General features: G+C 45.4%; 2 protein-coding genes across 2 annotated transcripts in view; both read right to left on the bottom strand.

Moving 5' to 3' along the window:
- srebf2 (sterol regulatory element binding transcription factor 2) overlaps positions 1-11,577 on the bottom strand; it is a 14,258-nt gene extending 2,681 nt beyond the window's left edge. Inside the window, exons 1-14 of the mRNA XM_052131899.1 lie at positions 11,284-11,577; positions 6,065-6,273; positions 3,102-3,243; positions 2,877-3,028; positions 2,635-2,781; positions 2,207-2,479; positions 2,003-2,117; positions 1,772-1,923; positions 1,486-1,681; positions 1,233-1,408; positions 909-1,158; positions 634-800; positions 380-551; positions 202-307 (exon numbers count right to left, since the gene is read on the bottom strand). Coding sequence (XP_051987859.1) covers positions 202-307; positions 380-551; positions 634-800; positions 909-1,158; positions 1,233-1,408; positions 1,486-1,681; positions 1,772-1,923; positions 2,003-2,117; positions 2,207-2,479; positions 2,635-2,781; positions 2,877-3,028; positions 3,102-3,243; positions 6,065-6,273; positions 11,284-11,365 — 2,339 coding nt within the window. The 5' untranslated portion in view covers positions 11,366-11,577. The remainder of the gene's footprint in view (positions 1-201; positions 308-379; positions 552-633; positions 801-908; positions 1,159-1,232; positions 1,409-1,485; positions 1,682-1,771; positions 1,924-2,002; positions 2,118-2,206; positions 2,480-2,634; positions 2,782-2,876; positions 3,029-3,101; positions 3,244-6,064; positions 6,274-11,283) is intronic.
- A 658-nt stretch (positions 11,578-12,235) lies between these two features.
- LOC127647581 (uncharacterized) overlaps positions 12,236-12,500 on the bottom strand; it is a 2,637-nt gene continuing 2,372 nt past the window's right edge. The window contains exon 2 of the mRNA XM_052131913.1: positions 12,236-12,500. This exon is cut by the window's right edge and continues 1,838 nt beyond it. The gene's annotated coding sequence lies outside the window, so the exon portion shown is untranslated.

Raw genomic sequence — 12,500 nt, 5'->3', positions numbered from 1 at the left:
CAGGAGTAAATGGTAGGTGTGATCTGTTAGTAAAGTAACAGCACTCCTCTCCTCAACAACACATGATTTGAGAGATCATTTATGTCTGGAGCACAAACGCTGCTTGAACACGGTTTAATACGGAGTTTAAACCACTAACACTTACTATGAGCAGTAACAGTAACAGTGATGGTTAATGTGTATGAGTGTGTGTGTGTGTACCCAGTCTCCTCCATGTGTTTGCTACTCTGTGGCTCAATCAGTGTGTGAACGGCTCTTTCTAGAAGTTTCTCACAGAAGCAGCGGTGCAGTTGTGCAATCGGATCCGCTGGAGACGGAAACAAACCGTCAGTTAAACACACATTGATTCAGATGAGGTCAGTGTTTGTTTCAGTGTTACCTTCATCTCTCTGACAGGTGAAAATCTGCTCACTGCTCTCTGACCTCACTGACCAATCACAGCTCAGGAAGAACTGACGGCCCAATGGTGTGAAGATCCAGCGCAGACAGTCTGGGAGGGGCTTATAGTCTGATTGACAGCTCAAACTCTCGGCACAGCTCAATAAATAACCCTGAGAGAGAGAGAGAGAGAGAGAGGAAGTGTTAGTGTGTGTATAGTGTGTGTAGTATATATTTAAGTGTGTGTGTACTGACGGGCAGACAGGTGAGATGTTTCCCCAGTGCTGATCTCAGACTGATAGCAGCCGTCACATAGATCTGAATCTGCTGACTGACTGAAATCTTTCCCTCGGCGCTCTCAGACAGATTCACTGCACTCAGAGACACACACACACTCCAGAGGGGACTGCGCTCCAGTTTACCTGCACACACACACACACACACACACACACACACACGATCAATGTCTTCATGTCGGTGTTTCCTGTCATTCATACTGATCAAAACAAACGTATGGCGTATCAGAACACCTGTGAGCTGCAGCTGGTTGAGTTTATGATACACCAATGCCGCGTCCCGCGCACTCGTCTGTGACTCCTCCCCCTCATGCTTCCCACCAAACAGACGCACCAGCCAGCCCAGAGGGGCGGGTTTACGCAGGCAGTATCGAATCAGATTCCAGGAGAGCGAGCAGATGATGTCGATGGTGGTGGAGGGCAGAACTCTGGACAACATGGACAGACACGTCTCCAGACTCGAGACCGCTGCCGCATAATCATCCTAATACACACACAGCATTAGGACATGATCACGTGATACAAGCGGTGTGTGTTTGTGTCTACACGTGTGTTTACCCTGTAGAGCTGCAGGTCGGCCTGTTTGCGGTGTCTCCAGAAACGCACTGACGTGGGCGAGTGGAGGGGCGTCACCGGCTCCCACAGGTACAAAACCCGGACACACCCCCAAACCACGCCCACTCCGCTCAGAACCCACACCAGAAACCACGGCAACACACACCACAGCCACGCCGCTGTCACACAGAGATGACATTACATTGAGAACGGGTCACATGACTGAAATCTCACAGATCAGAGGCGAGACACTCACCGAAGTTCTGCGTCTGGTCGGGCAGAGAGAAGAGCGAGCGTGAGGCTCCGTGAGTGGCGGACAGACTCGTCCTCTCCGAACCCAACAGAGACGGCAGAGGATTGAGAGACAGACAGAGGAACGTGAGCGCGCACAGCAGCAGACGAGAGCGATCCATCACGCCAACAGACGCCGGCGAGTCCGGCTCACTCTTCATCTGACACACAGATCAGGCAATCTTTAGTCTCTCTTTGAAAAGACAGTTTCATGACACAAAGTATGGTTGAAATATTATAGTGATGATGACCTGCTCGTGCTCCGTCAGAGGACTTCCTGGTTCTGAGTCGATGCAGAAGGGCGAGAGTTGAGGAGGAGAAATGGAGCCCGAATCAGATGGAGGAGGAGAAATAAACGACAGCTCTGGCTTCAGATCCACATCATCAGAAATACACACCGACTCTGAGAGAGACAAACACATCAGTGATGTCACAGAGGGTTATCGTCAGTCTGACGGTGATGTTCAGGTCATGTGACTCACTGTTCTTGTGATTGGCCATCTTCAGCGTGAGGTTCTCCTGACGGAGTTTGTGGTTCACCTGCTGCAGATACTTGATGTAGTCGATGGCTTTACGCAGAACGCCAGACTTGTGCATCTGTGTGTGTCAGTCAACACAAACATTAAACACTTGAGTCAGTCAAACACAAGCTCTACAGACTTCCCAGCATGCACGGCGAGACTGACCTTGGCGTCGTTGCCCATGACGAGGTCGCGGAGCTCCAGGATTTTGTCGTTGATGGACGAGCGATAGCGTTTCTCGATGATGTTGTGTGTCGTTCGTCTCTCGCCCTCTTTCACGACGCCTCCTGTTCCCATGGTAACAGTCATGCCCTGATCCACAGGCATCCTGACCCCGCCCCCGCAGTGGCTGATGCCCGATGACAGCTGTTTAATTGGCAGTTTGTCTCCTCCCATCATGACGGGAACAGTGGTGAGAATGTTGCTGCCCATCAGTGTCTGTGAACGAGACCACATAAATGATGAAGTTATGATAACATTGTGTTGCATGATTAAAACAAGACGTCCAGGTTTCAGATGTATGCAATGAGGGCATGAACTACAATCCCATGATGCATTGTGAATGTGTGTTTAAAATATTGTTGGTGAAGCACCTGCAGTGCGGTGGTCTGGATGGGTGTGGTCAGAGTGGTGATGCCAGTCGGGTTCTGTACGGTAGAGAGAACTTGAGTCCCGTCCGGCTTCAGTGTCGTCAGAACCAGAGAGTCCGTCTTCAAGATCTGAGGCTGATGCACCAACACCTGACAGCCAATCACAAAACAGCGTCATGACAGTACAGAGTTCCATTCACTGCTGGTTCAGGTGACAGTAGCGCATGCGCACATGTGTGACCTACAGGCACTTGTTGTGACATTGTATGAACAGCAGCTGGCGCTGTCGAGAGAGTCTGTATCGTCTGCCCAGTTTGAGTCAACAAACGCTGATGCTGGATCGTCATTGGCTGAACCTGCGATGATGTCACAATGCTCTGCATCTGTGGTTGGAGCACTGAGAAACACAAACGTTAGGAATAATACTGTGTGGTGTTTATATATTTGTGTATTTTGTGTGTGTTTCTCACCCTGGAAGCTCGTGTTGTGGTTCTGCTGGCAGATCATAGGGCTCTGGATGAATCGGGACTGCGCAGCAGTGGGAGTAATCATCACCGTCTGCGGCTGCGCCTGCGTCTGCACAGCCAGTGTCTGCACAGGAAATGTCTGCACCTGTGACGTGTTCAGAGAACTGCATGAGAACGTGATGATACCCACACGTCTGCTTAACATCTCCTTTTGTGTTCCACAGAGGAGAGAAAATCATATGGGTTTGAAACGACGTGAAGGTGAGGACATTTTCATTTTAGATGAGCTGTGCCTTTAAAATCACTGCGATATTAAGTATGCTTAATTTTACAACAACAAGAACATCACGTTTATCTGTGAATATTCATGTAAGAGTTCAGAATGTCAGTGGGTGTGGTTATGAGTAAGGGGTGTGTTTAGAGCATCAGTGGTGTGGTTATGAGTGAGGGGTCTTGTCAGTGGGTGTGGTTATGAGTGAGGGGTGTGTTTAGAGAATCAGTGGGTGTGGTTATTAGTGAGGGGTGTGTTTAGAGAATCAGTGGGTGTGGTTATGAGTGAGGGGTGTGTTTAGAGCATCAGTGGGTGTGATTATGAGTGAGGGTCTTGTCAGTGGGTGTGGTTATGAGTGAGGGGTGTGCTTAGAGCATCAGTGGGTGTGGTTATGAGTGAGGGGTGTGTTTAGAGCATCAGTGGATGTGGTTATGATTGAGGGATGTGTTTAGAGCATTAGTGGGTGTGGTTATGAGTGAGGGGTGTGTTTAGAGCATCAGTGGGTGTGGTTATGAGTGAGGGGTGTTTTTTCAGAGCATCAGTGGATGTGGTTATGAGTGAGGGGTGTGTTTAGAGCATCAGTGGATGTGGTTATGAGTGAGGGATGTGTTTAGAGCATCAGTGGATGTGGTTATGAGTGAGGGGTGTGTTTAGAGCATAAGTGGGTGTGGTTATGAGTGAGGGGTGTTGTCAGTGGGTGTGGTTATGAGTGAGGGGTGTGTTTAGAGCATCAGTGGGTGTGGTTATGAGTGAGGGGTGTGTTTAGAGCATCAGTGGGTGTGATTATGAGTGAGGGTCTTGTCAGTGGGTGTGGTTATGAGTGAGGGGTGTTCTTAGAGCATCAGTGGGTGTGGTTATGAGTGAGGGGTGTGTTTAGAGCATCAGTGGATGTGGTTATGATTGAGGGATGTGTTTAGAGCATTAGTGGGTGTGGTTATGAGTGAGGGGTGTGTTTAGAGCATCAGTGGGTGTGGTTATGAGTGAGGGGTGTTTTTTCAGAGCATCAGTGGATGTGGTTATGAGTGAGGGGTGTGTTTAGAGCATCAGTGGATGTGGTTATGAGTGAGGGGTGTGTTTAGAGCATCAGTGGATGTGGTTATGAGTGAGGGGTGTGTTTAGAGCATAAGTGGGTGTGGTTATGAGTGAGGGGTGTTGTCAGTGGGTGTGGTTATGAGTGAGGGGTGTGTTTAGAGCATCAGTGGGTGTGGTTATGAGTGAGGGGTGTGTTTAGAGCATCAGTGGGTGTGATTATGAGTGAGGGTCTTGTCAGTGGGTGTGGTTATGAGTGAGGGGTGTGCTTAGAGCATCAGTGGGTGTGGTTATGAGTGAGGGGTGTGTTTAGAGCATCAGTGGATGTGGTTATGATTGAGGGATGTGTTTAGAGCATCAGTGGGTGTGGTTATGAGTGAGGGGTGTGTTTAGAGCATCAGTGGGTGTGGTTATGAGTGAGGGGTGTTTTTTCAGAGCATCAGTGGATGTGGTTATGAGTGAGGGGTGTGTTTAGAGCATCATTGGATGTGGTTATGATTGAGGGATGTGTTTAGAGCATTAGTGGGTGTGGTTATGAGTGAGGGGTGTGTTTAGAGCATCAGTGGGTGTGGTTATGAGTGAGGGGTGTTTTTTCAGAGCATCAGTGGGTGTGGTTATGAGTGAGGGGTGTGTTTTTTCAGAGCATCAGTGGGTGTGGTTATGAGTGAGGCGTGTGTTTAGAGCATCAGTAGGTGTGATTATGAGTGAGGGTCTTGTCAGTGGGTGTGGTTATGAGTGAGGGGTGTGCTTAGAGCATCAGTGGGTGTGGTTATGAGTGAGGGGTGTGTTTAGAGCATCAGTGGATGTGGTTATGATTGAGGGATGTGTTTAGAGCATTAGTGGGTGTGGTTATGAGTGAGGGGTGTGTTTAGAGCATCAGTGGGTGTGGTTATGAGTGAGGGGTGTTTTTTCAGAGCATCAGTGGATGTGGTTATGAGTGAGGGGTGTGTTTAGAGCATCAGTGGATGTGGTTATGAGTGAGGGGTGTGTTTAGAGCATCAGTGGATGTGGTTATGAGTGAGGGGTGTGTTTAGAGCATAAGTGGGTGTGGTTATGAGTGAGGGGTGTTGTCAGTGGGTGTGGTTATGAGTGAGGGGTGTGTTTAGAGCATCAGTGGGTGTGGTTATGAGTGAGGGGTGTGTTTAGAGCATCAGTGGGTGTGATTATGAGTGAGGGTCTTGTCAGTGGGTGTGGTTATGAGTGAGGGGTGTGCTTAGAGCATCAGTGGGTGTGGTTATGAGTGAGGGGTGTGTTTAGAGCATCAGTGGATGTGGTTATGATTGAGGGATGTGTTTAGAGCATCAGTGGGTGTGGTTATGAGTGAGGGGTGTGTTTAGAGCATCAGTGCATGTGGTTATGAGTGAGGGGTGTGTTAAGAGCATCAGTGGGTGTGGTTATGAGTGAGGGGTGTGTTTACAGCATCAGTGGGTGTGGTTAAGAGTGAGGGGTGTGTTTACAGCATCAGTGGGTGTGGTTATGAGTGAGGGGTTTGTTTAGAGCATCAGTGGGTGTGGTTATGAGTGAGGGGTGTGTTTAGAGCATCAGTGGGTGTGGTTATGAGTGAGGGGTGTGTTCAGAGCATCAGTGGGTGTGGTTATGAGTGAGGGGTGTTTTTTCAGAGCATCAGTGGATGTGGTTATAAGTGAGTGGGTGTGGTCGGTCTCACCTGTGTGATTGCCTGTGGTCTGGGCTGCAGTAGAGGTGGTGTGCGGGTTTGCGTCTGACTGCTGGTCTGTACAGGTGTGTGTGGGGGGGTCAGTACGGCACTGGGGACCGTTTGTGGAGGGGGCCGTACAGGGGCCACAGATCCAGCCCTCATCTGATCCTCAAACAGATCTGGGAAATCCACCTGATTACTGACGAACTGCAGCATCTCTGCTTAACACAAATACACACAGAATATAGAACAGTTACTGTTTGATTGTGAAAATCAATATTACAACACTAATGCTTTGTGTCATCTTGCTGCCATTGATAGTTAACCCTTTACAAGTGTCTGTTGTTTTTTTAACAGATACATTCATTCAACACATTTGATAACAGGTTTAACAGTGTAAACACATTAAAAGAGTTCAAAAACACTGAAACTCTCATGTATGTGTGACACTGCAGCACAGACTCAAACACACACACACACACACACACACACACACACACACACACACACACACACACACACACACACACACACACTAACACACACGGTCTCAAACTCTGGTGAGCAACCGTCTGAGGAAACACCCTAAGTGTCATAGAAGCTCATCAATGACTGATTTAAAACACTCTCCATAGGAAACAATCCCACACAAATATCACTCTTGGAGTGCCACTGACCCCTTAACCTGAACTTGAAGGCCATCAGTCATGGGACAGACACAATAATGCTCTATAAACTAGAGTTTATGAATGATCACAATAATGACTGCAGATATTGAGATGAAGGTCAGTGATGTATAACAGTAAATCACTGATGATAGAGCTGATAAACACACTGATAACCCTGACACACACAAAAGACCTTGATAGAAAGTGTCATACTGTAGATGTGTGTTTGATATAAATCCTGTAAACCAATAAAACACAGTAATAAAAGACACTTAAGGTTAGGTAGAGTTAGAGTCGGTTAGTTAGAGCTGGAGATAGAGTGGATTAGGTAGGGTTAGTTAGAGCTGGAGTTAGAGAGGGTTAGTTAGAGCTGGAGTTAGAGTGGGTTAGGTAGGGTTAGTTAGAGCTGGAGTTAGAGAGGGTTAGTTAGAGCTGGAGTTAGAGAGGGTTAGGTAGGGTTAGTTAGAGCTGGAGTTAGAGTGGGTTAGGTAGGGTTAGTTAGAGCTGGAGTTAGAGAGGGTTAGTTAGAGCTGGAGTTAGAATGGGTTAGGTAGGGTTAGTTAGAGCTGGAGTTAGAATGGGTTAGGTAGGGTTAGTTAGAGCTGGAGTTAGAGTGGGTTAGGTAGGGTTAGTTAGAGCTGGAGTTAGAGAGGGTTAGTTAGAGCTGGAGTTAGAATGGGTTAGGTAGGGTTAGTTAGAGCTGGAGTTAGAGAGGGTTAGTTAGAGCTGGAGTTAGAGTGGGTTAGGTAGGGTTAGTTAGAGCTGGAGTTAGAATGGGTTAGGTAGGGTTAGTTAGAGCTGGAGTTAGAGTGGGTTAGGTAGGGTTAGTTAAGAGCTGGAGTGGGTTAGGTAGAGTTAGTTAGAGCTGGAGTTAGAATGGGTTAGGTAGGGTTAGTTAGAGCTGGAGTTAGAGTGGGTTAGGTAGAGTTAGTTAGAGCTGGAGTTAGAGTGGGTTAGGTAGGGTTAGTTAAGAGCTGGAGTGGGTTAGGTAGGGTTAGTTAGAGCTGGAGTTAGAGTGGGTTAGGTAGGGTTAGTTAGAGCTGGAGTTAGAGTGGGTTAGGTAGGGTTAGTTAAGAGCTGGAGTGGGTTAGGTAGAGTTAGTTAGAGCTGGAGTTAGAATGGGTTAGGTAGGGTTAGTTAGAGCTGGAGTTAGAGTGGGTTAGGTAGAGTTAGTTAGAGCTGGAGTTAGAGTGGGTTAGGTAGGGTTAGTTAAGAGCTGGAGTGGGTTAGGTAGGGTTAGTTAGAGCTGGAGTTAGAGTGGGTTAGGTAGGGTTAGTTAGAGCTGGAGTTAGAGTGGGTTAGGTAGGGTTAGTTAGAGCTGGAGTTGGAGTGGGTTAGTAATCAACTCAATGAATGTCACACATTACTGATAAACACAAGAGTGAATTCTCATCTTCAGAGCAGAACTGATCTAATGTTAATGTCATCTGAATCATTCCGTTCATGATGTGGCAAATACCCACAGTTGCATAAATGCCCCCCCCCCCCACTTTATCTAGTTGCAAATGAGTACATTAATTCACACAAATGAAATCAAGTGTCATCAAAGATGATTGTACACTGACAGCTTCATTGATTTGAACAGAAGTGTTCATCCTAAAGTATCAATACTTCCGGTTCTGATAATATGTTTTTATTATTATTTAGTTACCATGAAAATGCATGTCATTGTTTATTGTAAGAGGCAGAGATTGGCAGAGGTAATGACAGGAAAACAAACTGCATCTGGAGTTAATAACAAATCTAAACGAGACATTACGATGTGTTTATTAGTAAGATGAATTAAAAGTCATTAAAACATTGCTAATGTTCTGTAACTGTTGTTAATAAATTACATCCTTATGAACCATGCTTTTACTGCAGTTACATTGTAGTGTTACTGTGCTTTTACTGCAAATACTGTGGTTATACGGTAATGTCACGGATCTATAATTTAAATACGGTAAAGATTAGTGCTTACTCGTGTAAAACCATGATTAAAGTACAACAAAACAGAAGTTTTCAATTTTAGGCTGATAAATTAAAAAAAAACTTTTAAAAAATAATAATAATAATTATTAACAAAAATGACCAATATTATCTCGAGAATTGTAAAATGTTTTAAATGTAATGGAGATATCGGTTTTAATGATAGTAGGCATTGAACTGAAAATAACAGAAGTGTATTATCGGCATCTCTACAGTGTTTGTGCGCTTGTACCGTATGATTCATAGATGTAATTAACATTAAATACATGTATTTGATTTTGGTAATTGTTGTATTTGTATTATTAATGATATTGGCCAGGCTGATAATACGTTTTGTGATTATTGATATCGTTAACCATGTTTGCTTGACCGATTAACAAAAGTGTTCACACTCATTTCTGTAAATATTGCATAAAAATATATATTTTACTATATAGAATTTTTGCACTTTTAAAGATTCGTAACCATTTCATTTAAAATTAATTAGCCATTATGTAAAAAAAAGGGATTAATTTACATATTCATCTTAAATATTTCTAAACGTTTATGGGCATGTGAGCGGTAACTTCCCATTTAACACAGATCTGTAATAATATAAACACACACTGACGTCATCATCGATTCTCTCTGTACCGAATCACATCACTGTTTACACACACACACACACACACACGATCCACTGGACACAACAACAACACACACACGATCCACTGGATACAACAACAACACACACACACACACTCCACTGGACACAACAACACACACACACACACACACTCCACTGGACACACACACACACACACACACACACACACACACACACACACACACACACACACAATCCACTGGACACAACAACAACCACACACACACACACACAATCCACTGGACACAACAACAACAACAACACACACACACTCACTCCACTGGACACAACAACAACCACACACACACACACACAATCCACTGGACACAACAACAACAACAACACACACACTCACACTCCACTGGACACAACAACAACCACACACACACACACACACTCCACTGGACACAACAACAACCACGCGCACACACTCCACTAGACACAACAACAACCACGCACACACTCCACTAGACACAACAACAACCACATACATTCCACTGGACACAACAACAACCACGCACACACTCCACTAGACACAACAACAACCACACACATTCCACTGGACACAACAACAACCACACACACACACACACAATCACTGGACACAACAACAACCACGCACACACTCCACTAGACACAACAACAACCACACACATTCCACTGGACACAACAACAACCACACACACACACACACAATCACTGGACACAACAACAACCACGCGCACACACTCCACTAGACACAACAACAACCACGCACACACTCCACTAGACACAACAACAACCACATACATTCCACTGGACACAACAACAACCACGCACACACTCCACTGGACACAACAACAACCACACACACAATCCACTGGACACAACAACAACACACACACACACACACACACACTCCACTGGACACAACAACAACCACACACACACACACAATCACTGGACAAAACAACAACCACGCGCACACACTCCACTAGACACAACAACAACCACGCACACACTCCACTAGACACAACAACAACCACACACATTCCACTGGACACAACAACAACCACGCACACACTCCACTAGACACAACAACAACCACACACATTCCACTGGACACAACAACAACCACACACACACACACACACACACACACACACACACACACACACACACACTCCACTGGACACAACAACAACCACACACACACACACAATCCACTGGACACAACAACAACACACACACACACACACACACACACACACACACACACACACACACACACACACACACACTCCACTGGACACAACAACAACCACACACACAATCACTGGACAAAACAACAACCACGCGCACACACTCCACTAGACACAACAACAACCACGCACACACTCCACTAGACACAACAACAACCACACACATTCCACTGGACACAACAACAACCACGCACACACTCCACTAGACACAACAACAACCACACACATTCCACTGGACACAACAACAACCACACACACACACACACACACACACACACTCCACTGGACACAACAACAACCACGCACACACTCCACTGGACACAACAACAACCACACACACACACACACACACACACACACACTCCACTAGACACAACAACAACCACGCACACACTCCACTAGACACAACAACAACCACACACACACACACACACACACACACACACACACACACACACACACACACACACTCCACTGGACACAACAACAACCACGCACACACTCCACTGGACACAACAACAACCACACACACACACACACACACACACACACAGACAGACAGACAGACAGACAGACAGACAGACACACACACACACACACACACACACACACACACACACACACACACACACACACACACACACACACACACACACACACACACACACACAACACACACACAAGCGCCTCGGTTCGTGTTCTTACCGTCGATGTCTCCCATTGTGAACTCATCGCCCAGTTCGGATAAAGTCGGGTCCATATTGTCCATAAACTCCACTGCGTCCATCCTCAAGCGGCTCCGGGAGGGTGGAGTGGTTCGTTGCGTGTCTCTGTCGGTTTATCGATTATCGGAACTCAACCAGAACAAACACACTCAGAGGCAGTCCCGGTGTCGATCGGACGCGGCCATCTTGCGCTCCAGCAGTGACGTCATACACAAACACTACTTGTCAATGACGCTGACAGCTGATTGGTTGACACTCGGCAAAGGCCGTCGTAAGATCAGGTGCTGTCGACCAATCAAATCACTCGCTGGACCGTGGTCTGATTGTACGTCGATGAGCAGAGGCGCTGTGTTCATTTGCATTTGTTCCGCCCCTAAACGTACTCTCGGCCCACGCCACGCCGAATGAAGGAAGAGTGCTCATTAATATTTAAAGAGCGGGGAGGGGTCAATTGAATATGTTAATTTGAGGGTCGTGAAGTTACATAATCAGCATCATCTTCAGACAATCCTTCATTCTGTTCATTCCGGCACCTTTTATCTAATTTTACTTCAATAGGAGAGTTTTGTGTTCTGAAAGCGCTTTAACTGTTACAAAATTACGACTATTATTAACATCTAATAATAACAATATCTGATGACTAAATATGGGTAAAAATGAGGCATTGTAGCTACAGTTTTACATAAATAATTTATATAATGTAGCTAAATATACATTTGAAATATATTTTTATCACCGTTTACAAACACCATTGCAGTTTTGCATCTGTAGGCAAAACAATATAAGTCTTTCTCAACATGAGGGTTAAAAAGAGTGAATAAATGAATTTATTGTGAGTGTTATGACTTTAAAATAACAGGTTGAACGTATTTGTATGACTTTAAATTATGCAATAATGAGAGTTGTTTGTGGTTAAAGTGTTTGTTTCTTAAATGAAAACAACATGGTTTTATTGACATTTTTATGTTTATTTTGTGCAACTGCAACACACAGATTTTCAGTCTCATCACACTTTGAACGGATCACATGCTGATGTCACTAAACCAACCCAAACTACTCAAACCTTTGCAGAAAAGTACTCAATAGCTGTTATGATCTATCAAACACACAGCAATGTTTAGCAGTTCAACCATAAATTCACTAAAGTTTGTCAAACCTTTATAACTGAAGATGCTGAACGGTTGAATCGGATTGTGC

This window comes from Xyrauchen texanus, chromosome 8, assembly GCF_025860055.1.
Source record: "Xyrauchen texanus isolate HMW12.3.18 chromosome 8, RBS_HiC_50CHRs, whole genome shotgun sequence".
In the NCBI taxonomy this organism is placed as follows: domain Eukaryota; kingdom Metazoa; phylum Chordata; class Actinopteri; order Cypriniformes; family Catostomidae; genus Xyrauchen; species Xyrauchen texanus.
This window is presented reverse-complemented; position numbering and strand designations above follow the sequence as displayed.